Source organism: Chelmon rostratus, chromosome 21 (genome assembly GCF_017976325.1).
Source record: "Chelmon rostratus isolate fCheRos1 chromosome 21, fCheRos1.pri, whole genome shotgun sequence".
In the NCBI taxonomy this organism is placed as follows: Eukaryota; Metazoa; Chordata; class Actinopteri; order Chaetodontiformes; family Chaetodontidae; genus Chelmon; species Chelmon rostratus.
In genome coordinates this window covers 4,833,132-4,859,179 of record NC_055678.1, presented here as the reverse complement: position 1 = coordinate 4,859,179, position 26,048 = coordinate 4,833,132, and the positions used below count along the sequence as shown (strand labels likewise).

Genomic DNA, 26,048 nt, shown 5'->3' with positions numbered 1-26,048 from the left:
GCTTCTCCTCTTGGGCAGCTCTCTGCTGCAGGTAATCAACATGGCAGCGTGAATACATAATAACTTAATCAATAACAGGCAGAAAGAAAATGTTCCAGTGAGAATTAAGTAAGAAATAATAAACCTCCTGAGTGCAGAGAGGAGCTACTGTAGGTGAAGTCTGACATGATGGAGTCTTGACAACATGAGAATACCAGCATGCAGAGCAAATGTGAGCCTAAATTACCCAATGAGTGCAGTGGGATGTGGTGGGCGGGGCAGGTGAACTGTCAGGTAGCAACTTTAACACTTTGCCCATTCTCACGTGACTCCTGCGTCTCTTGGTTTGCTGCACAGTATGTGTGTGTTTCCCACAATCACACATGATTAATAGATCACAACTTCTGTTGTGCTGCATCTTCACATAGCGGAAAATAGTTGCGGTTGAATAATTTGTTTCTGGCCCGTTACGATGATTCACTGCTGGCTGGGGGGGAAACAAATCTTGGTTTCTCAGTCAGAGAGAGAAACTGTCCACAGAAAATGTAGCACAAAAGCTTCGGTGTCAATGAAACTCTTAAAATCTTAAAGGATAACGTTCGTTTTTTACAACCTGGACCTTATTTCTAGCATTAAATACGACCATTTACTCACCCAGACAACTTTGGTGGCATTTGGAGTCATTTTGAAGAAATTAGCCCCAGAGGAGCGGCGCGTATATCCGTATAATGCGAGTACTCGGGGCACCCATGTGCAGCCTCTATAAACGCATAATCTGCGGCGAAACTCGTTCATATTCCAATATTTTGTTATGATATGCTGGTGCTATTCCCCTCTGAGCCCATGGTGGCATGTTATCGACATCTGGCGTCTTTAGGCAACTTGCTCTGACGTGGATGATGTCATTTCCGAACGGCAATGACAGCTCCAGAACAAGCGAGTAAGTGGACTTTGAGTTACTGTTAGTTGCCGCCACAACAACTAACTTGGCGGCTAGTTTAGCTGTAGTTTGGCAGAGCTATGGTTCATTATTGCTTATTCGTAGCCGACCGCCAGATATGCGTGCCGCTCCACTGGGGCTAATTTCTTCAAAATGATTTCAAATGCCACCAAAGTTGTCTGGGTGAGTAAATTGTCGTATTTAATGCTATAAATAAGGTCCAGGTTGTAAAATACTAACGTTATCCATTAAAATATGGATACACATCCTATAGAAAAACTTTGCAACCAAGAATTAGCATTTTATTTCGAGGTGTTGAACCTGGAGAACCACTTGAAATTAGTAGAAGTGAGCAATGACGAGGTCAAAGCAGCGTGCAAAACCTCCTTCTGCCTTCTATAAACTATAAATTTCACCACTATGAGGACTCGGTTCTGCTCAAAACTGACCCAAACCTGGAAAACCCCCCGCAAGTATCATCATCATCATCATTATAATCAATACCATCTCACAATCAGACGCCGCACCAAAGAGAAACACTTCCAGCCATTAGAAGTTAGTGTGATATATGTGCGCGCTAATTTTGTGTTTAGGCCTCATGAATATTTAAATGGCTCTTGATCGGGGAAAAGGTTCCCCGCCCCCAGTGGTGGGCTTATGGGCACGCTAGCAAACTGAAACACTCAATAAACAACAACATCACATCACTGAGGCACCTGCACAGCCTTCATGAACACTTGCACACCACTTTTCGCAGGAATCACAATCAATCTGAAACACTGAGATAATTCACATTCAACACCGAAGTCCGGAAAGCTCCGTGGCAAAGTGGTTGAAAGCTTCAGCAAAAGCCAGTAAGTGGATGCTGAGTAAAGACTCTTTTTGTTACATCTGAAACAGAAGAGTCTTAGTCACATTCTGTGTTGATTATAGCAGGATATCGTAATGACTCCTGCAAACAGTGGAGCAAGCCGCTGTTTCCCAATACTTGTAAAATACGCTGTGTTTTTGCTCCTGCGATCAAACATTCCTGACTGGAAACGACAAAGCTGAGCTGACAAAGTGGTTGACGCTAGTTTTACAACAGATTTGCGATGCAATTACATTTATGTCAGCCTTGTACTTCTATTGTCTGGGCTTGTTTGAACATAATGGAGACGTTGTGTATTCCCGACGAGCGCCGGTTGTAGGTAGTCAGAGGTAATAGCTGCTTAATGGCTGTTTTCTGCCATGCTGCGATCTGTGCTTGACACCGGAGGTGTGTTTTTAAAGTGCTTAGACAGTCAGCACACACAATTACGCTGTGTTTAATGAAGTGTGGAGGTTTGCAGTGTCTACTCAGAACTAAACTGGGGCAGAGACAGGGAGAGGGAGGGTGGAGATGTCTGGGCTTGGCTGGGTATCATTTGAAAGGTTTCTATGCGTCTGCTGATATGAAACCTTTTTAGTAACCATAAAAAATGACACTATACTTTGATAAATGTGTTTTTTTAATTAACAAAAGAAGCCAATGTTTGCAAATGTTAAATGTTGCCTGAAGACAGGCAGCCAAACAACTTTGCAACAGCAAAACTGTCTAAAATCGGTAAAAAAAAATGTTTATTCAAATCAGGAACTCTCTGATCAGAGATTAATCCATCGAGTCTGACAGTTCATTCGTCTTAGAAACAGCAGCCAACAGAACAACAGTAACTCAAAGTCCACTTACTCGCTTGTTCTGGAGCTTCTGGTGTAACTGGACCTTGAGTTTAGGCTGTTTTGTCCGCTGAAGTCAAACATAAACTGTAAAGCTCAACGTTTAAGAGTTCAAGTGACTAAATGCCCCTGTGCGATTTTTGGTTATTGTGAAAAAACATGGTGAAATCTTTGGTCATCGATCAGCGGCCTGACATTGTACAGTGAGACACAACAGTCTGTACCAAACAGGTATTGGAGATCAATACCCAGCCCAATCAGCCTCCATGCTTCAATCTTCACATCTGTGCAGATGTAACCAGCTGTAGGTGCGTTTGCGTCGCCGTGCGTACCTCTCTGTGCGATTGGACTGGCGCCTACAGGGCACCGTGTTGCGGACACACGTGCCGGTGCCCGGGTCCACGTTCTCCACCATGACGAAGGGATGCTCCTCCAGCGTGGCCACGGTCAGGTGACGGTCATCGGACACTTGCTCCAGGTAGCTGCCATATCGAGGCCAGACCGGGTAGCGAACCTGAAGGATCCCTCGAGCATACGTGCCCACCTGGAGCGTGAGGGTGAGAGGCAAACTGATGTCATTCACATGTGTGCAGCAGTGGAATATAGCAAAGTACCTTTAGTCGAGAACTTTGAGGTACTTCCTTACTTTTCTTGAGTATTTCCATCTAATGGCACTTTACACTTACATTTGAGAGGCAGCAGAATGCAATCATTCACGGCTTTATTCATTGCGGTTTTATGCATGCATTCAAGTGTTCCTGAGCCCATGTATTAATCTCCTTTATCCAATCATGTGATCACAAAGTGTTGAACCTCGCTCCATCATCGCTTGTGAACGACTGAGCCTTTCCAGGATGCTCCTTTCATACCCTTCATGATACTATTACCTGTTACAAATCAACCTCCAAACAGGTGTTTTTGGAGCGTTCCACATCTTTCCCAGTCTTTTGTTGCTCCCTGTTTCCTGTTTGTTTGAAACAAGTTGCTGCATCAAATTCAGAATAAGCAGATATTTACAAAAATCAATGAAGCTGATGAGGTCAAACATTAAAAATTCTGTCTTTGTACTCTTTTGATTTGAGTATATGTCAAGTAGGATTAGCAAGTTATTACATTCTGTTTCACACAGCGTCCCGACTTTTACTTTTTACTTGTAACAGAGTATTTTTACACTGTGGAATCACGAATTTTACTTTATTCTTCTTCCACCTTCCACCATGTGTGTGTGAATGTCAGCCGTGATCTTCTCTGCATGTCAGCCTCTTCTCTCTTCACCTGTCATGTCTTTCCCAACTTCACAGGATGACTTTTTTTAATTTTATTATTATTTTATAAAGGAAAATTAGCATGTGCTGACCTGGACAAAGAGGACTAGAAGATGAAAGAAGAGCGGGTTCACTAATGCATACATTAAGGAGACTTAAAAGTCTTTGAGTGAGACAAAAAAAAGCCAGAAACTAAAAGAGCAAACCCACTGCATCACATTAATAATACATCACAGCATGTGTTGCCTTCAATCTGTGTTCATTTTGTTGACTGATTGTTCAATTATTAATTTTCTTTTTTCAACCGAATAAACAAATTGAAATGTCAGTGCTCATAAATGGGAGCTGTTCATGTGATTACTATTATTTATTAACTTTGATTTTATGTCTGCGTGCATTTAGAATATTTCCTACGTTAGCATAACTGCTTTAATAATGCAAAAATGCTTTGTGCTAATAAAGCTTCCTGAGCTGACCAGAACCGGCAGATGCGCTGACAGACGATGATATACTGTCGCAGGCGGATTGAGTGTTTTAATGTCAGAAGGAGCCACTTCGGATCAGAATTGCTGTAATGTCACACCACACAACGAACAATCCCGTCGATGTCGGAGCTCAGTGAGATCCAGGACTGTTTGTCACATCAACCCGACCTAATGAGCCATGCTGAGCTCAGCCGGCACTGACTTACTGCATGTGAAACTCGCTCCCTCACGTCTTTAATGAGACCCCTTTCTCATACCAACTCCTGATTTGCTCCTCTGCTCACTCTCACCAGCGCTCTGCCTTCATCATACATGGATGATTTACAAATCTGCATGAAGGTACAGTACGACGCGCGAGACGGTGATTTGTTTCTCTGCACCATCTGCGGAAGAGAATCACAGAGATGCCAGTTGTGAAGATCAGTCATTTCAATCTGTTTTTTATGGGATTTTCATGTGTCTTCTCCTCTCACGGAGCACCTGAAGCAGGTGCTCTGTCATCCACCTGTCATTCTAACGCTGGCTACACAGTTGGGAAGGTGCCTGTTATTGATTATTAGACACTGGGTTAAAATACAGTATGAGGATCTTGGAATTTTTCCCATGCTTCATGTGAGAAATCAGATTAAAAATGTTTATTAAGTGTATTCTTTTCAGATGTGCCAATTCAAACTAATGTTGCACACTACCTGAAAATATACAAACGTTTGAAATCAAAAGATTTATAACCAAAAGCTTGATTTACTCAAATTCATATTTGTTTTCTTTTAATATATATTTCCCAGGTAGATCTCCCAACAGTGGCTCCTTGCTGCTGCCCACATGCACTTGTGCTGGTCTACATCGCAGAGAGGGGAGCTGCTCCTTCCTACCTCCAATCAGGCTGAAACCCTACACCCGGGTCGTCCACTGCACTCCACTCTCCCTTTCAAATCACATCTCAACAACCTTTGCGAGCACTAATGTGTCATTTGTGAAAGGAGAAAAGAAACATCTCCAAGCACTTGTACCTGCAACATTGAACATGCTATTCATTTTCTCCAAAAGGGACAAACTCCCAAGCTTGGACTAGATCTCGCCCTTGCTCTTATGTGGTTTGCTTGAATATGTATAGCTATAATATAAGGGTCTGGCAAAAAAGACAAAAACAAACTCGGGGTTGTCGGGTCAGAAAGTTGAACCTGGCTCAACCTTTTCCACATGGCAGCGCAGCACAGCAACCAGAGTCACACGCCTGATCAGCTGCCAGGATTTCTTTCATTATAAAAGCCTCGGACACAACTTTTGATCCCTGCTGAGACTTTTGGCACCATTTCAATAAAAATGTAGGTTAGCTGGTTTTTGGCCACCCAAAAATGTGATGTGTTTTCACTTTGCAAAAATCTTTTCCAGCAAAGGTCAATTAGCCACATGAAGCCAAATCTTTGCTTTGTTCAAATTTCTATTATTAATGAAAATAGAATCACATCACACTTATTTTTCTTCTACAATTAACTGTAGTCACACTTTTCATGTGTGAGAACATTCACTTGTTTCACCGTAAACCAGTGTAGTTACACCTGAAGCAAGAATGGAGTAACATGAGCACTTATTTGGAGGCGTGTTTCTGGCCTCCTGGTGAATTAAAGTCCAATATCAACTCTTCTTTTAGCTCTGTTTTTGGTCTCCACCACCTCCTGACACAAACATCTGGCTCTTTAGCTCATAACGCCCCACTATGTTCACCAGCTAGTCGATAACTTTGCCTGTGTGCTGTGTGGTGCTGGGCAGGTCGTGTACAGACAGTTTATTAGAGCTTTTTTGCTGCTTGCTCCTGCTGGTACGAGATTGATGAGAGTTGTAGGAATGAACCAAACAGTAAAGTCTCTCTGTAAAGCTTAGAACTGCACAGTCAGGTGATAATTCTCTGTGGGTTCTTCACTATGAATAACTTCTTTCAGATTGTGCATGCATAAAAATATTGATTATGGCAGCTTTAAGCCTTTAAAAGCATTTTTGTTCTTTTTGTTGATCTGCAGGTGGAGTCAAGGAGAGAAGAGAAGAAGAATTCGGAGATAACGGGGACTTTCCTGCCCAAAATGTCACCCAGCAGCACCCTTCAAACGGTGAGGAGGAACAACATCATGTTAAACTGTCAAGGTGTCACAATGCAGGACAAAGACTTGAAAAGAGCAAGTACACAACCTGTCATTATTCCAGATGAGCTACATGACAGGAAGTGGAGGGGGAAGAGCTCGAAGTGAGAGATCAGGTCATAATGAGTCACAGAATCTAGATGCAATCGAGTTTTAAGTGGTTTCTTGTTGCAGATTGTGTGTGTGAAGAACAGCAGAACATCTACACCGCGCCTGATCATGAGGACTGAATGTATGGATGCATGAGTGTGAGGCGGTTGGCTGCACAAGTGCGACTGTAAGACCTAAACACACATACAAACCAAAATCCACTTCAGCACAATTACAGGCCCATGTTCGTACACACACGCATACGTACACGCCGGCCAGGAGGTGACATTGATAAAGTAGGTTGGTCTTTCCAGGGTAGAAATAAATGAGTTCAACTGTAGCTGTGAGATTACATTCAGGTCTCTCTGTTTAGCCGCACTTTTTCAATACACCCTCGGGCTTTGAAAAGTGTGTGCGTGTGTAAAAGGGAGAGAAAATACTCAAGAAAATTGCAGGGCATGGTGACAATGAAATGAGAGTAAGAGGATACGGCTTCAACAGGAAACAGACACACAACATCATTGATTTGAAATTACGCCTGAAGTTGTTCTTTCAAATATCTCCTTCTGGTTAAGTATGCTAGGAGTTATTTTGTGATCAATTGTGAGAGTTGAGATTTTTAATGAATCCACTATGCCTCAACCAGCCTTTCTTTCCTGTTTTTTCCAAAATGTGCCTTGACGTCTCCGGTGGAACAGGCATAAACGTGTTGCATTCAGCCAGTTTATATCTGCAGGTCAGAGGTTTTGTGTGAGGTGTGAGGGCGGAGAGACGTGAGGTAAAGATACAGACCGGTGCATGCTGGTGTTCCAAAAAACAAAAAGAAAGTTACTTATTGGAGGATTTGGCCCAGTCAGCAATGAAGTCAGCTCAGGTGGACCAGCAGAGGCTCTTAAGACACCTTAAAACCCTTAGATTGCTGTTATCTGCACCAAAAAATGTCCTCCCTCTCAGAGTCATAACTCACACACATATTTTTAGTTTAAATGTGACTTACACTTTCCGAGAATGTCATTATCTCTGCTGTCCGTTGCAGTTAAAGTCCATATGTGTGTTTAGATATCATCGAAAAAAGTTCACTCCAGAATCATCATAAATTTTAAGATTTCTTTTGTGTCAAAGTAAGTAAGTAGTTAGTACATCCACAGGTACGACTTGCCAAAATGTAAACAAAAATAAGCTAAAAAGACAGGGCTCAAGCTGTAGCCCACTGCTAACATGCTCCATGGCAACAGGGGGGGGTGCTGTAGGCAGTTTCAGACAATTTACTGATCTTTTTGTCATCATGTTCTCATGCCAAGACAAAGCGTGAGTCAGTGTAGATGTTTTCAGCAGTTCCTCACTAGTTGAGTGTTATGATTGTTTTGGGGAGTGTTTTATCAGTGGGGAGGTGTAAAGAGTTTGTCTGTATGGGCGTGTGACGTGTGGTGAACTAATGCTGGCTGACAGCTACTTTACAGCTGTTGATGTCCTTATATGTACATTTGGTTGAGGAACTTTATGAATCATAATGGAGGGGCTGATATGCACAGCAGCAGACCATGTCACTACTGCACTTGAAGTGAAGGCTTTTTTGGCCAGTTGACCCAAAAAACCTGAATAAATGAGTGCAGAAACATGCCAAAGCAGATGCTTGCACACAGGTGCAATGTATAGAAACCCTGAGCAGACCCAGCTGATTCTGATTTTGCATCAACACAGCAACAGAATAAGAGAAAAGAAAAAGACTACTCGACTGACCGGCGTCAGTAGGAAAGTGACTAAAGTGACATCTGCATTTAGATCTATGGGAAACGCACCAGTAAACAGGGCTGGAAATTAGGTTTGACTGCACAAATTAATATCTGTGATGCTCATGCATTAGTGTGATATGTAAGAAAAAGAGCAACTCTTCCTCAGGTGACTGAGGATGTGATCAGACTGTCAGCAAGAACAGTCCATCCACAATTACACAGAGCGGGATCGTACAGTAGGGTTGCAGTGCATAAATCCCTCATTACAAAGATGAATGGACATTTGAGAGTTCAGTGGTGCAAAAAATACAGTCACTGGTCTACAAAGTCGGGAGCATTTTTGTGTTTTGGTGGCCAGTACCTTGTCCCAGAGTCTCTCTCGGTCCAGAGTGACAATGACCATGGAAGGGTTGGAGAGGAAGCCTTGGTTGTTGAATGACAGATCTTTCCTCTCCCATGTCACATTCAGCATGTGCCTGCAACCAACAGGAACATAAAGTCATAAGAAAGTGTATGGTGTGCAATCGAGGACGTTGATTCTGCATCACACAATAATTTGCATATTCATTTATACAGATAAACACACACGATGATCAACTCCTAATTAAACCTAAAGCTCCCCTGGGAGGGCTAACGTGGGAGACTAGAAGTAGCTCATTAGTGGATGAGAGAGGCAGCTGATTGGTGGAGGGCAGGGTGTTCCTGCTGAGTGATTCCTCTGTCTGTTAAGGTATACGTCCATGACAGACTGCGCTGTGAGTGATTAATCCAGGTTAATTTGCATTTCATACCATATGCAAAAGAGGCGCATATTACTCAAACTTCATGTGTAAATGTGTGCTGATGAAGTCACGTGAAAAGCATGGAAGCTGAAGTTGTGTTCTTCTGTCTGTGCATCAGTAGCTATCACTCTAATAGAAACTGCTTGGAACAGTTAATTAAAATCGTGTTTAGGCTGACAAAATCATGCCTCACCTGAACAGAGTGTTGTTGTCTGAGTGTTTAGCCGGTTTGTTGCAGTCACCGTGTCCCTCCGGAATAAAACCATGCTGCTTCTTGAAGCTCTCGGCACCTTTCGCTACAATGGCGACACCCTCCCTCACCCTCTGCCGCAAGCTCTTCCCCCACTGGTCCGTAATCACTCCAATAACGCCGATGGGGAAGCTGTCAGGCGGAGGGCTGTCGGGGTTGCCCACGGCCAGGCTGGGGAGGATCCAGATGTAGCCCGGCCCCAGCAGACCCACCTCGGCCGCGTTACGGAACAGGTACTGCGCCTCTTCGTAGGAGCAATATGCCAACAGGACCCGAGAATCCAACTGCAGACAGAAAAAGGAGTCTGTCTGTGGAAACTCTCAGAGCAGAGAGAAGAAAGCCTGAACACTCAGCACTACTGTGGGTCATCAGTAACCGGTGGCACCGGCTGTTCCTCACTTCAGATTAGAGCCCACCTGTTAAGTTTTTGCTAGCTTCACCAAATCAAAGCAACACAACTACAAGATATCACACTAAGTAGTTTTATTAGTAGTTAATAAATATTTACACCCAGTAACTACCAGCGAAACTGCTGCATAGCAACTGTAATTGAATTAAACTGCTACAGCTGCTACATGCTAACATGTTACCCTTTTAGATTGAAGAGTGAAAGAAGTGTGGAATATGGTCGACATATCTGACCTGACACTAAAACAAAATGCGTTTTTAAAAATAAAGTGAAAGATTTTAAATTACATTTCAAAAAGTACACTGTATGTTAGTAATGTTAAATGAAGTTAGCATAACCTTAACCTGTGCTATTAGCTTTAAAACAGTCCCTGAAACAGTTATTTTTGGCAGCGATGCTGGCTAATGATGTCACATTTGTGATGCTAGTTGGTCGCTTCTGATTGGACAGCAGTACTGTTGTATGCTGGCTACCAATTAAAGTGTAAATGGTGCAACCCAATTAAGTAAAGCACTACTGCACTGCTAGCTTGCTAATTTCGCGATGGGTTTAAGAGTTGCTGGTGCAACCCAGACCGGGATTCATGTGTCTCATTGTACCTGCTGCAGCATGCGTTTGGTCTTCACGTCACTGGACCCAACAGACATTTCCAGAGACAAGACATCCTGTAGATTCCACAGGAAATAGGAGGTGTCTGTGTAGGACTGAACTATGTCCACAAAGGTGTCGTAGCCCGGCAGCAGGCTGGTGATCACAGCGAACTCGCCCCAGTCGTACTCCTCCATGAGCTGAAACAGAGACAGAAATAAAGAAATGAAATAGGAATAGCCATGCTAATGAGGTTATAAGATGTGCTAATAATGAATCAGTGCAAATACAAGACTGTGAAGGACTGATGATGAGAAGATCAATTCTATCATGTCTGTATGGTAAATGTGTAGCTGGAGCCACCAGCCGGTCAGTTTAGCATAGCATAAAGACCAGAAACAAGAGGAAACCGCTAGCATTGGTCAAGTCTGGTTCTGTTTTTTAAACAAACAAGGAATAATGTGTGAATTATTCAGCTTTAGAAGTGTTGGCAGGAAGATTTTGTTACCTGTTACCTGCAATGAATAGAGCCATTGCTATTTCTGCCTGTTTCCACTCTTAATGCTAAGCTAAATTAACTGGCTGCCAGCTATCATACAGGCAAGAATGTGGTATTAATTTCTTTAAGATTCTTGCTTGGGATTGACCAAATCAGGACCATAATGACAGGAAAAAACCTTTCAAAACTGGTTTTGAAAAGCGCATTTCATCACAAATATACCTCTGGTTCACAATGAATGTCTCTCAGTTGTGGAAATGCTCCAATTAGATTATGAGGCAAAGTTATCACAGATTTAACTGAGATTATCCCGTCGTCTCGTAAAACGACAGTGACATCAAGCCCTCTGATCTCCTGAGAATTTGTGCAGTCTATCATGAATACAGATTGTATTTGCAGAAATCAGGCCAGGGCTTAAGATCAGGGATTCCCCCACTGATCGTCAGGATGTCCCCACATGGTGTTAATCAGCCTGAGAGGTTACAGTTGTCAGCCTTGACCCTGTAAACATTCGGCATGACAACAACCTCTTTTCTTCCCCTAAATACTGTCTAAATGAGGTTTTAATGTCCTTTTCTGTAACACTGAAATATATTGTTGTACCTTAAACATGCAGACTATCTGCTGCTCCAGAGACGCCCCCATCTGTAAAAAGGAGGACCCGTCCGCCTGTAGAGAGTGAGAAAGTCTTATTTAAGGATTCAGGTGAGGAAAATCATTCATGGGGTGAATGACGCAACAGTATCTCTGGAGCTGGTTTCGCTCAAAGACGCCTCAGGAGGGTGGATGTTTGCTGTCACAGGAATTTGAGGTACAGGTTTTTCTTGTCACTAGGCTGCTGAACTGTCTTTTTGCCCAACAATTTCCTTCAGAAAATGCATCACGAGTTCTGAATGGGTTTCATGGACTCAAGTAAGATCCATCCATCGATTATCTATACACCACTTAATCCTCTGCAGGGTCACGGGGGGGCTGGAGCCTATCCCAGCCGTCTCGGGCGAAAGCAGGGGACACCCTGGACAGGTCGCCAGCCTATCACAGGGCTACACATAGAGACAGACAACCAAGCACACCTTCTCATTCACAACTACAGACAATTTAGAGTCATCAGTTAACCTCAGCATGTTTTTGGACTGTGGGAGGACTCAAGTAAGATATCTTGAATAAATCAGTCAATGAACCCTGAACAACAGAAGCAACCCGTCTGCTGCTCCTCATTTTAGCAGCACCTTTAACATTATTACTGCTGCAGAACATTTAAATTTGGATGAAACTTTGCTACAACTGGGCCAACACACTTTAATAATTTGTCCTCTTGTGCAATAAAAGCATAGCCACATACGCAGCAGTGGAACGGCCTCGCAAAACCAATTAAGTTGATGAGTAATGACAAATGTGGACAAAATAAAGGACTTAATTTTAAATGAGCAATGCTTGGACAACAGCACTTGAATCGGCTTTATTGCACTTGCAAAAAATGTTTTCCATCAATGTCCTTAAATCATCATTGGAAAGTTTATAATATGTCAAAATGCACGGCATTACGGTTTCTTCGTTTTTTTCACAGAGCATATAAAGGCTTAAATCTTGGTTTGGGAATGATGGCTATAACACACAGCTATTAAATAGACACTCGCACCCTACAGCAATAAGCATGCACATTCGGAGTGATGTATTGTACAAGAACAGTTACCATAAATATTTTTATTACAGTTTGCACCTTTATCGCCGCTCACATTTAAAGATAGCTTTGATTGTCCATATTCAGCCTCAATCTGGTGTCCCGGGTGTCTCCAAACTGCAAACGCTCAGTCCTGCTGCTCCCTTTCTGTCAAGAAGGGGTGGTCCAATGCTGTATGTTTCTGTGTGCTTTAGCATACATTTGCATCCCATCTCGCTGTGTGTTTGTGTGTGTTGACAGATTAGATGGACGTTGTTGGAGCCCGCTGAACCCATGTCCTTCAAATAACATTCAAGTAAAGTAGGCTGAGGATGAGAGGAGGCGGACCAGGGAGTCGAAGAGGGACTGGATACGGATACAAAGAGCAGAAATCATCAACTAATAAGACATATTTGTGCCAAGAGTAGCAGGTACATACCAAGCAATGACTTGATGATTTGCAGGTCAAGCACTGTCAAGACATCTTTGACAAAACTGGGTCAAATTTGGATGTATGTCAATGTGAAACAGGTCCTAACAACCTGTTGAAATTCAGTCAATTAATCGCTGTTGAAAGAAAACTTTTGTCTAAAAAACTTTAACATGTCGGCCAATTTATGCTAGTTTACACCTACAGATCTGGCCAATCTTTGGCCTTACCGAAGCCATGCCAAATGGCAGATACACAAGTACGCTACATGTGCACATGTCTACTGTATATGTAAATGTGCAAAACATGCAAAAAGCATTGGCTGCGTCCTGGTGTCAACGAACAGCAAAACCTGACAAACATTTTTACAGATTCCACTGAAACTGTTCAGTAGGCTGGACGCTCCATCCCTGCCTTATTGGTGGGACTGTGTAATAACAGAGCTCGGATGGAAGATCTAAGGAGCCTAAAGGTGCTGTAGGGAAAAAACCAGACCTGTGATGTAAGCAGCTGCAAGACCAGGCCAGACTTTCACACAAGTTGTAATATTCTGAATTTGATTCGATAACGGACAGGCAAGCTGGTGCAAGAAGGCGAAGATGAGGGAAATATCTATATATGAGGTTTCTTTGTTTTTCTGAATCTGCACACTGCACAGAAGCATCCGACACTAAGTGGAGACAGGGAGTCAGGGAGGAAATATAATAATCAAAATACAGCGACACACATGTCTGCAGATAGAGAGGTCACGCATGAGAGAGTGAGGTAGGTAGAGAAGAGAGAGAGCAGATAGTGTTAAACTGTCAAGTGCCGTTTGGGACCAGGTCTCACATCTTCTCAGTCTGTTCTCGTCTCAGAGGTGACCAACTGTCATCTCTCCTTCCTGTTGTTCTTTCCTCTCCCACAGTTCAGAGGCTCTGCGAAGCCCCAGAGGGCTGTGCAGCCCGAGGAATACTACAGGAGTATCACAGCTACACTCCCCTTCACTCAAATTCTACCAGTTTCATCTATGTCTCAGCTTGTTTGAGACTCACCTCTGGAGGCTGCAACTCCAACAGACCACTGACTGGGCTGCGCACCAAAATAGCTATAAAAATAGCAGTACACAACCATGTCAGGCTGTCGCTGAATGAATAAAAAATGTGTCTGGATTGACAGTCCTGGTTAGCTATAGTGTCCCACTTCATCGGATACGATGGAGGAGTGGTGAGGTCTCCCTAACTTTGGGCCAATAAGTGTTTCATCACGATCCAATTAGCAGCATTTTAAATTGTGAAAAATCAAACACACCCAGGCGCAAATGCGATGAAAGACGTCCACTTTTCCCTCCACGGTGAAGTCAAGCAAGAATTACAACAAAATTACCCCCCTTTCTGTGTCTACCTCTCACACTCATGCACTCACATGAGAAGAGAGCGTTCACCCCCCTCGTCCTCCACCTCCCAGCCGTCTTGTTCTCACCACCTTGGCAGTGTGGCTGTCACACGCAGACGTAATTAGCAGTCCTACTGCAGGAGCGTATGGTAATGTGACAGGACGACAGTGGACATGGTGGTTGCTCACGCGTTCCTCTCCTCCCACGGGGAGAACTTACTGTGCTGTACCTCCCCTCGGTGGAAAGACTGGTGCGGGTCAAACAGGAAGCAGGTCACGCTCACAGATGCTCACTCACATATGGATACATCTACATACGCACACCTTGTGTCATTCTACGCGTCTTTTGTACATCTTGCACATAGCATCATCTCCAGTGGTGGAAAGTACATTTACGTATGCTTACCATTACCATTTTCTACCATTTTACTACTTAATACTTCTACTCTGCAACATATTAGTGGTAAACATACTGGTATCATAGTGGTAACATACATACTTTTTACCCCACTACAATTATCTGACAGCCATAGCTACTTTGGAAATTGAGGTGTTGCATCCAAAGCCAGTACCAAGAAGTATATAAAATAATTAAGCTTCATCTAAACCTGACACAACACTAGAATACTGCTTGTACACTAATGAATCAGATATGACAATCCAATAATATAAATATTGTACAGCACCAAAAGGCATTATTGCATCAGCAAGATTATTTTAACTTTGCATTAGGCTTTGGCACCTTTAATTAAGTGGCGTAATGTATCAGTAATTTTTTGTAGTACTACACTGTTGTATTGCTACTTTAACTGAAACGCTACCGGCTTTGTGAAGAGGCACAGTGGAGCTCTCTGCAGTACATGCAGCTCACAAGGACCACGCTAACATGGTTATGATTAGTAGGCACAGCTTAGCACATTCACCTTCTTAGGTTAACATGTTAGCATGATCCTTTGACAGCTGAAGTTCAGTGAGCTCTCCTTTTGCTGGAAATCAAAAAAAACCTGCAGGTCCGAAAAATCTAGAACCATACTTTTTATAACTTGCATCTTATTTTATTGCCAAACCCTTAAAAAGTGTCTTAAACCTCATTCCCATTCAAAAAAGGTGGAAATCTGCCCATGTTCTAGTTGGATAGTTCCCTACATGGCCTCTCTGAAAGGACACAATATGTCAGATTTGATGGCATTTCCTCCAGTAGTACATGTCGCGTCAGGGGTCCCCCAAGGTTCGGTTTTGGGTCCACTTTCGTTTACTGTCTGTGTTAACAAACTGACTCAAAATGTTCCCAGTGCACAGCTTTTTATGCTGAAGATACTATCATTTACTGCTGTGAAGCCACACTTGATTAATCGCTGCAGTATTTGTAGTCTGCTTTGCTATCATAGAATCATGGTTTTCTGATCTGAAACTTGAATGCTGCACAAACTGAACTGATGTTGTTTTCTAATGTTGGGAAGACATTAACTTCTTGTCCTATCATTGTAACCCTGCAGGGCAGTCAGATTGAATTAATGTCACAGTATCTAGTTATTTTAATTGATGATGGCTTAAATTTCAAACCTCAAATTAAAAACGTAGTAATGAAACTGAAGCTCAAGCTAGGTTTTTATTTTAGAAACAAATTCTGCTTTCCCTATGTTGGCAGGAAAAATGCTTGAGACCAGGTTCCTCCCTTGCTTGACTATATTGATCTGTTGTTCATGCTCGCCTTTGCTCAGTGTTGGATATGGTTTATCACAGCACTCTGAGGTTTGTCAAAGGCTGCAAAGCTCTCACTAACCATAGTTCAGTGGCCCTCAACAGCCTTTAAATCCGTCCTAGGACTGGTCCTAACGTATCTTTGTGGGTATATCTGAATTAAAACTAGAGACAAATTTTTGGGCTCAAATGATACTCTATTTAAAATTTAATGAATGATGACTGTGTGTTTTGTGCTTGTGTTTTTTATGTTCACATAAATGCTGTTTGAAATACTGTAATGCTGCCATCTTGGCCAGGGCCCCCTTGAAATAGAGATTTTGTGATCTTAGTGGGACTCACCTGGTTGAATAAAGGTTTAATAATAATAATGATAATAGGTTGATGAGAATGTGACGTGGTTTAGCAAGGACCGAGTCATAAACCAAAGTGTTGGACCAGAAGATGGCACCAGAGGAAAAGACAGGGGATCACCAAAGTTTACAACATTTATCTTGAGAGGGACATGACTGTCTGCAGCATTTCATACATTCACCTTCAACAATGCAGCTGGAAAGACCCCCTCTGCCTGGTAAACCCCCCAATCTTTCAAACTCTGCTACAGGTGTAACACAAGCTCTCCAAGACTTTAGAAAGTTTCTTCAGAGCCACAGAAGATGTTATACAACTGTTCTCACAGGCCGAGTCAGACTCCCTGTGAGTAGTAAACTGCCTTTGACATGTCAGTTCGGTGGAGTTGAGGATGTGAATAGGGTTAGGGTTAGGGTTAGGGTTAGCTCTAAAGCTCCAGTATCCATCTCACACTCATGACTAGTCTCCTGGCATACAGTGTATACAGATTATTATAAAAGATAATAATCATCATCCCTGAACAGATAACCCACTGTAAAGACATATAGAGGGATTTAATCTGTTTAATATGATGGCTGACAGGACTGTGATCCTTCGCATGTGAGTTACACACACACACACACACACACACACACACACACACACACACACACACAAGATCAGCAACTTACATAACATTACTTAAAAGGGTAATTTTACTAGAATAACAAAGAAAAACCCCATAAATTCAATGTCACTAACAATATAAGCAATGTCACCATGACCAGGGCTGTATGCAGTACCCAACCAAACTCTATAGCATTTTCTGAGTGTTTAAAAAAACACATTGCATTTAATCATTTGATTCTTGAATTATATTTTCTGAAAGTTTTATCTCCCTACATTTTGTTCTTCAATTTATTTCTAAGCTGCACTACAAAAAATGTCCCTAATTTGAATACACATCACATGACATGAGACATGATGTCTGAAAACCAAACTTATGAAGTAGAAAGTTTTTTCAGCAATTTGGTTGAACTGACCCTTTAAATAGAGACGGTCCTATTAACAGTGTGGGTAAAATCATTTGTCACATGTTTAACAGATAATTGCACCCAGTGAATATTTTTGTGGCCTCATTGTGTTGCCAGAAATGTTAAAGTGATTAATTTCAGACCGTGCAGGGAAACCTTTCTGCCTTTCCAGCCCCGTGGATATATAATCAAACGCTCCTACAAACAGTTTACTTCAGTTTTGAGACTCAACACCGTAGCATTAGCGGTTTGACTGACTGCCCCGTTGAAATTATTGGGCCACGCTGTGATGCTTGGAGGAAGCCTGGCCTTTAATGCGCTTTCATTCCCAGCGATCATGACCTGTTTATGGAGTTTCTGGACCATGAGGCCAAGAGAGAGCCAGAAGTGCAGAAAGACAAACGGAGAAAGCGGGTCAGTCTGGCCACAGATACAAACCCCGAAAAAAGAAACTCGCACAGTGATCCAATGAGAGGCGTCCGGCTCATTGCATCACTGTGGTCCAATATCACAAACAGAGTGTGACCGTAGACTGGGACTGGAACTCCTGGAATATAATCTTCTACTGACAGTTTCAAATTGTAATAAATGATGTTATACGGTTGAATACTCCGGCTCAACAGTTTCTTTGCTTCAAAAAATCCATCATGTGCACATTTACAAGACATTTTTGCTCCTGTTTATGGGCAAACACATAAAGCCGTCGGCTTTGTTTGTTCCAGACTTTATCATCGTGTGCGACCAAGATCACTCATTATCTGACGTTTGTAATGAACGAAAACTGGTTTGGGAGTGATCAAACACTCACTATGTGTTTCCTAAAAAACGGAGAGATTTAATAGTGCCTCACGATAATAGAAAAGAGTTGTCATCTGCAGTTAATTAATCTGTTCTTTCCTAAAATGATTCAGGGCAGCCATAAAAAAACACGCTCATTATTTAAGAAGTGCCGAAGAGTAAAATGGTTTTACTAAAGTTATTGTGTTCTTCGTTGATCTCAAAAATGTCACCTTTTCAAAAAGTCTGCCGTGTTTGAAGCGTGGTGATAATGCAGTTTTGAGACAGAGCAGTGTGTTTTGAAAGGGTTTTATGAATCATTAAGTGCAGGGGGAGGGTGAATTTTCTCAGCACCATAAAGCCACTGGGGCCAGTCACTGAATGGTCTTCACCACTCGTATCAAGCCATTTAACTGGACTACACAGTTTGCCTGCGTCAGAGTGCAGGTTTTAACTTATTCGTTCCTTGCTTTTGGATGGTTTGGGTGACCGTGGATGATAATGTCATCCTGTGGATTCATGTTTTGCATTTTCTACAGATGGCAATGTCAGTTTGGTCCAATATCTCAACAACTATTTGATGAATTGCCATGAAATTTGACGCAGACATCCAGGCTGCACTTTCCAAATTTCAGCATCTGTCTTCATGCATCTGCAAAGACTTTTATTTAAAATGACTACAACATACAGTAGGGTCCTTCAGGGTCATTGTCAGCAGTAGCTTGCACACCTTTACTGCGTTATACTAATGAGCTGAGTGGGAGGGTGGTTCTTGAACAATGTGCAAGCCTATTGGTCAAAAACAAGGACGTGTTACATCACCAATAGAAGGGAGAGAGGAGGGTGAAAGGAGGAGAAGGGGTGCATATTACCATGTAAAATAAAGGCACTATAATTTTCCACAAATCCTCCAATGTGCCTTCGATAATTTTTGGAGGAGACCACATTGCAACCGTCCAATGAGCCAGATGTTGCAGATATTGCAGATGTGAATCTTTAAAATCGCTCACAAATACTGCAGGTACATTTGTTTTTTTAATAAAAGGCAAAATAATTTCCTAAAGCAGCTGGACACTGTGGTTTTTAGCCAGTACCACTCAGACAGGAGTAAGCAGTCCATTTGTTGGGGACTATTTTCAGCGACGGATTAAATACATATTTGGTGCAGTAGTGAGTGTTTCCAGCAGCATGTTGTTGTATGTGGGATTGATTCGGTGCCCATGTTCATTGTGATGAAGGAACATGTCACCCTGTGCCACACTGTGACTCACTGACGTGTTTTTAATAGGTTTTGGACAACAATGAGTAATGCACTGTTAATATTTCCGACAAGGATCAGCCCATTGTGGGTGTTTGCATGAGATGTGTTGACAATAAGAAAAGTATAGACATATAAGTATGCAGATACCTGTTTGTACATAGTTTGGCCTACTTAGATGTCATTAAAGGGCATTTTAATGCGACACAATGATATTTGAGTGTGTTTCCAACATTGTGGCAACAGTTTGAGGAAGGTTTTCCCGCTTCAATGCAGAAGATCTAGACTTTCCCGCATAGAGCCCTGACCTCAACCCCATCCAGCACCTCTGGGATGTACTGAAACACAGATTGTGAGCTGGACCTTATCGCCCAACATCAGCGCTCGACCTCATTAACGCTCCTGTGGCTGAACGGGCGCAGATCACTGCGACCGACATCTTCCAACATCCTGTGAAAAGCCCTCCCAGAAGAGGCATATTTTTGACCATACTGTGTCTCTGAAAACATAAAATCACGACATTCCACAATCACTACCATCAAAACTGGAACAGGGATTTATCAGACAGTGGAACATGGTGCTGAATAAATGAAAGTTTTGTTGCTGTCGTCAAAGTTTCGTCTTGTTTTCTCCCTCTCCTCCCTTCGTCTCCTGCTCTACTGCTCCCATGACTCAACATCTGGATGCAGCACCCTCTAATGATCACCCAGCACACTGCAATGACTCACAGCCAGCCGAGTGCACACACACACACACACACACACACACACACACACAAATACAAAACACACTCAACCTCTGATTTCCAACTCCTGAGAGAGACGCGCTGCAATATTTTTTCTCTTCCCCTCACAGGCCCTATTGAACAGTCTTTATGCCTTTTCTCAGCCGTTCTTCGCGCTCTCTCATTTCCTCCCCTTTGCCTTCGCTTGATGTGTGCGCCGCCTGACAAAAGACCCACTTCCTCTCCTCCCTTCAATCTTTTCATCTTTGTCTCATTCCCTCCTTCCTTGTTGTTCGCCATAGAGAGATCACTGAGACAGGAACCATAAATAGGCGGCCCGGGCGGGTGCTGCTTCTTTTTAAACCCGCCATCAAAGATATTCATCATCATCAGGCTATTGATAATCAAGCACTATTGAGCTCTTTTATCCCTTAAGAGAATCATGCACTCGCACATATGTCTTTCTCCATTCAATCCACCTGTCCCATTGTGCAAGACACCTCTGACAAGCTTTTTTTCTCTCCTTGCTGACAACAAAGGAGGGTATAAGAGAGAGAAAGAGTCCGAGGGGGAGTGCGAGGAGGAGGGCTGAATGAGGCCTTCGACAGGCAGACCTCAGAGGAGAGTGTTTTACTCTTTGTGCTATATAGAGAACTGTCACTCAGCACTTTGGGCTCGTCAGACAAACGGTCTCTCAGCACGACAGGAAAACATCTGCACGTTTGTCTTTTTCCGCTGTCGAGCAGAGAGGTTAAATAACCAAGACTCAACCAGATACGATCGACTCTGCAAATTACAGAGCGGCGGCTGTTGGCGACATGACAAACTTTGACCCAAATATGTTGGAGGCTCAGAGATGCGTTACAGAGTGGAAGAGCTGCCTGAGTCAAGCATCAAAAGCACACAAGGGGTAAATGTGAACACCTCCTTGCCAATTTAAGGTGAAGCAGTGATGGGTTGAGGGAAGAGAGAGGTTACGCAAGGAGCAGGCTGCAAAAGAAGAAAATAGAAGGAAAAGAGGAGTGAAGGGTTTGGATTTTGGGGTGAATGATAAGAGCTGTGGGGGGTCTGCAGCCTCCTGAAGGGTCTAATTAACAGTTTAATGGGGTCCTGGAGCTCAGAGAGAGCAGCGAGGAGCACGGGCCTCTCGCTTCTGGCCACAGCCTTAATGGATTCAGCCGGGGCACAACAGAGCGACAGCGCTGGATTCAAATGTGTCGGGGAGTTACGCTGATGAAGGGAATGATGGTGAAACTGTAGGAAGAGAGAGACTAAAGGGAAGTATGGAAGCGGTGGAGAAACGAAGGGAAAAGTGGACAGAAAGACAAAAAGGAAGAGCTGTGGGAAAGGAAATGAAAGAAGTGTGGAAACAAAAATGACTATCTCGCGTGTGAAAGAGGGGTGGGGAGGCTTCTCTGAGAGACAGTAAAACACTGCCTTCAGGCAGCTGTCAGCCAAGCTTCATCCAAGCATCTCTCTCCTCTCTCCGTCTCTTACTCACTCATTCTGCCTTTCCGGCTCCGCCATCAAAATACAGCAAATCAATCACCCTCCTGCAGCTACGACTCCTCCTGTTTAATACCCGTCTATGACGTGACATCTGCAGATACCTTTTGATTAACAGGAAGCTGACAAATACAACATGCTATAGTTTACAAAATGTTGCCTGGGAGTGACATCCACCGCTTGCAGACACGTAGCGACGCTCTTCGGCTCGGTTTGGATGCTTCTCGCGGTTGGATCGGCGCAGGAATGCATCCATTTGGCTGCGTGTATGTGCTCTCATATGTGAGGGTGTTCATTTGCATGTGTGTTTCTATGTGTGAGAGTTGGTTCTATAAATACAAGGTGTTGATGATGGCAGTTAAGCAATTAAAGGAAGGGAGGGAAGACGAGCACGGAGCGTGAGAGGAAGAAGGGATGGAGCCATTTTGCAAATAAGTAGAGGAAAAAGTATAGATTGAGAATCTGTCTGGTGTCATCAATCTCCTTTTTACAATCTAACTACACAGCTCACTGAGCTCCATCTCTATTCATCAATGAGATGCATGCTAAATCATAGCAGGAAAAACCTGCTGCTCTTCAAGTACGCAGGGATGATTGATTGAGGCGAGGATCGCCCGTGGCCACTTGTCTCCCCTCACAAAGTTTCCTTTCCCACAACTCAGACTTTTCCCAGCCACGGATTAGAGGAGCTGATGAGGGTCGATGGCTGCAGTCATCGCTGATAATTCACCCATCTGTACTGCTCATATCCAAATATTTGCATGCAGCGAGTTGCTTGCCAAAGTAGGTTTCACCGCTCTGACCTACTTAAGTTGTTTTAAGCTGAATGACGCCAGTGTGGAAGAGTTCTGACTAAGACAGGAGGCTGTGAAGAGAGGGTGCTGCTGCTGACAGGGTTTACATTACAGGTTGCTGTTTATCTTATTACTACAACCTTTTGTTGGTGCTTCCTTAATTGCTCGTGCAGTTTGTGACAAACAAACTGCACGTCAACACCTCTGGGACTCAAAATGCATTTTTGTGTGTGCATCTCTGCAGCATGGCAGGAAGGCAGACTAGTCTAGCCCTGGTTCAAGCTCCAGGGTGGCGAGGGGCCAGTGCTGAAATGCTCGGCTCGTAATTTTGACAGTACCTTGTATGGTATGACGACTGCGGAGCCGCCACTGATGCCCACGATCGGCAGAGCTGTCTGAGTGGAGAGGAAGTCCAGGATCTGTGCCACTTCTGCCACCTGAAGACAAACCAGATTCAGATTAAAGTTGATTGTCATGGTGACAACCTGAGTGGGTCAAGGGTTTACTCTTAGGATGTTGGAGTAGGATGTTGCAGTTTTGTTTGTTTACATGGACACGCATGAGCATGATGCGATACACAGTCCTGCCAAAGGTGGCAATAATGTGCCAAGAAGCGTGGCAGTGTGCCGGCAAAGGCAGTGAAGAAGAAAACTGCAAGCGAGAAAACGCTGATGTAAACAATCCACCCATCATTTTTTAAAAAGTTTGGCTTAGAAATGTTTGTGCGACCTCGGTGCACGATGCATTTTGGTGCTAAACACTGAGTGTAAACTTGTTTACACTAAAACTCCTCCAGGCACCTTTAAAATGCTCGCAAAAATGATAATTCAAAGATCTGCAAATCTATCACAGCTGGGAAAACTGCAGCTGCTGATGGACATCATGAGATATGTTTTACCATTTTTCCCATGGTAATGAGTCATGTTTTTCAGGTGGACCAGGCAATTTAGCATAGAACAGTTTTAATTGAATGAATAACTGACATTAACTCATGTGAGTTAATGTCAGTTAGTAGCTAATAACCAATCACACGTGTGTACTTTCAGAAATCAGTTAAGTGCGTCAAGTAATGTACTTTGAAGAGTATATTTAACATTTCGCACAAGTAATTCTACTGTGGAGTAGCATTTATTTAAAGGACTTGGAGCACGCTTTCCCCAGTAGAAACACTGTTTAGGAGACTCTTTATGTTTTGCTTTTATCATTTGAAGTGATTTCCTTTCCCTTTACGATGTGAAACCATACCAACGCTGTGATTTAATTTGAGCAAAGACAGCACATGCTCGGCATCTCAATTAGTTCTTCTTTTTTGCAGCCCCACTTTGCGATTTAAGCTGACAGAACAGGTGCTTTTTTACACGAAAATGTTGCCTTGTGCAGCTTTAGGAAACAGGGATGTGGGTGACTGAACACCGTGACTCTGGAGAGGATGTTTTATCATGAAACCCCAAAATGCATAAATCATTTTTACCTGAGCCCCGGCACCTGAGCCCACATCGTCCTCGAACACAACGCCGTGCAGTTTCTCTGTTGCCATGGTATCACAGAGGTGTGTCAGAAGGTCGCGGGGGTTGGTGTCGTTGACCAGCACGGTCACTGGGCTGACCACCACGGGCAGGTCGACAAAGTTTTCACCGCTGAGACGACCCCTGACCTCAGTCTGGTAGCTGGAGCCGCTGAACACTACCGCCACGTTGATGGACGGGTGGAGGAGGAGCGGCCGGGCCTGCACGGGGAGCGGGGAGGAGATGAGGAGGAGGAGGAAGAGGAGGAGGAGGAAGAGAGGAGGCCAAGGGGAGGGAGGAGGGTGTCCCCTGGGAATGGCCATGTTGGCAGCCTACTGCCTGGAAAGGAGAGGTAGAAAAGGGGGTCGATGGAGGAACGGAGGACGAGAGGAAAGAGAGCAACAGTCAAACACACAAGCTGCTTTACTTTTATGATGTTTTTGACATAATTCATCATAATCCGTTAGAACACATCCATCCCTTATTTCTCTCTCCTGGTCTGTCTCTCTCTCTGACCCTTTTGTATGACAGTATTAGCCCTTCATTTAGACTCTTGTGTCATGAGGAGAGCTGTCTGTGTCTGTGTGTGTGTGTGTGTGTCTGTGTGTGTGTGTGTGTGTCAGTGTGTGCAAGTGTGCGTGCATGTAATCCTCCCTAATCCAACCCCCAGTGTCATGACTGTAATCACCTCTCCATCTCTACACATCTCTGATTCAGCGCACACACACACACACACACACACACAGTGAAAGCAGGATGCCAAAACTGTCAGACAGGTTCTCGACCCTCATCACGGGGATTAAATTACGTTACGGTACTTCAGACAGCCTCTCGCCACGTGGTGTGATGTCTTTCGCCACTGAAATAGTGACCAAGCTGCAACACTAATTGCTGCCGAAATCTGCAAACTCGTACGTAGCGTCTGCATAAACCAACAAACGGCTGGTGCAAATGTAAAAATCCCAGTTCTGGTAGCTTTCATTTGAATTTAATTACACATGCACATGTTGTCACAATCTATTTCATCATTATTGAAGCACTGAGAGATGCACACTAAGCTTTATTGTATCATCAACAGTTTGACCACACTTGAAGGCAGGTTTAACACAATTACCGCCTTAAATATACGCACACCATCTGGTGTCGTCAGTAAGTTAATTACATTTAAATTCAGCAGTGGTGGAAGAAATATTCAGATCTTTCACTCTCGTAAAAGTAGCAAATACAACATTATAGAAAAAATCCTGCAATCCAAATTTTACTTTAGTAAAAATACAAAAGCATTAGCATCAAAGTATGAAAAGTAAAAGTACTCATTATGCAACATTTCAGAATAATATAAATTATTTTTTGGATTATAGTTATTAATGCATTAATGTGCATCATTTTAATGTTGATAAAGCTGGAGCTAAGTTTGATTATTTTATCTACTGCTGGCTGGGTGACTTGTAGATCCCCTCCCCCCCAGGGATCAATGTAGTCTTATATAATAGTACAGTATCATAATCCATTTGTTGATTATATACAAACCAATAGTTGATGTCACGGTGGCTCCATCCGCTATTTATCATACAGCCTATATCTGAAACTGTGGCGAGTTGCGTTCCACTTCAAACCGCTATATATGAGTCATACCGTGTCCGCTGAGTCATGCCCTCTTTTTAGCTATCAAATCCCTGAACGATATGATCATAATTATACACCACATGCGCTCAAGGTAATACATTAGAAATCCGTATTATGGAAGCTAAAGATGCTGTCATTTCATTGACATGAGACATGAAAGAAACATGAAAGCCGTACTTAAAGGAAGTCCCAAAAATGTTTAAATGTCACCCGACTTGAAGAAGGCAATTTAGATGGTAAAAATCATAGAAACATTGGCGATACAATAAAATGATTGGAGCTTCGTCATTCCCTCTTTTATAGTGGTTCACTGCGATAATCAACACCTAATTTCTGGAGTGCATCCAACCTCGAACTCACAGCCACGAGTATACCTTCAACATGTGCATCTGTGGCAAACCACTTCAATGAAATGCTTGCTGTTTGAAGATCTTTCCTTATTGAATCAATATCTTTGAACCTTTGATGAAGATAGGCGG

General features: G+C 43.1%; 1 protein-coding gene across 1 annotated transcript in view; it reads right to left on the bottom strand.

The window, feature by feature from the left end:
- LOC121624765 (glutamate receptor ionotropic, NMDA 2C-like) overlaps nt 1-24,266 on the bottom strand; it is a 42,771-nt gene extending 18,505 nt beyond the window's left edge. Inside the window, exons 1-7 of the mRNA XM_041962636.1 lie at nt 23,910-24,266; nt 22,777-22,875; nt 11,454-11,519; nt 10,363-10,551; nt 9,298-9,638; nt 8,684-8,798; nt 2,947-3,158 (exon numbers count right to left, since the gene is read on the bottom strand). Coding sequence (XP_041818570.1) covers nt 2,947-3,158; nt 8,684-8,798; nt 9,298-9,638; nt 10,363-10,551; nt 11,454-11,519; nt 22,777-22,875; nt 23,910-24,266 — 1,379 coding nt within the window. The remainder of the gene's footprint in view (nt 1-2,946; nt 3,159-8,683; nt 8,799-9,297; nt 9,639-10,362; nt 10,552-11,453; nt 11,520-22,776; nt 22,876-23,909) is intronic.
- Between the last annotated feature and the right edge of the window lie 1,782 nt (nt 24,267-26,048).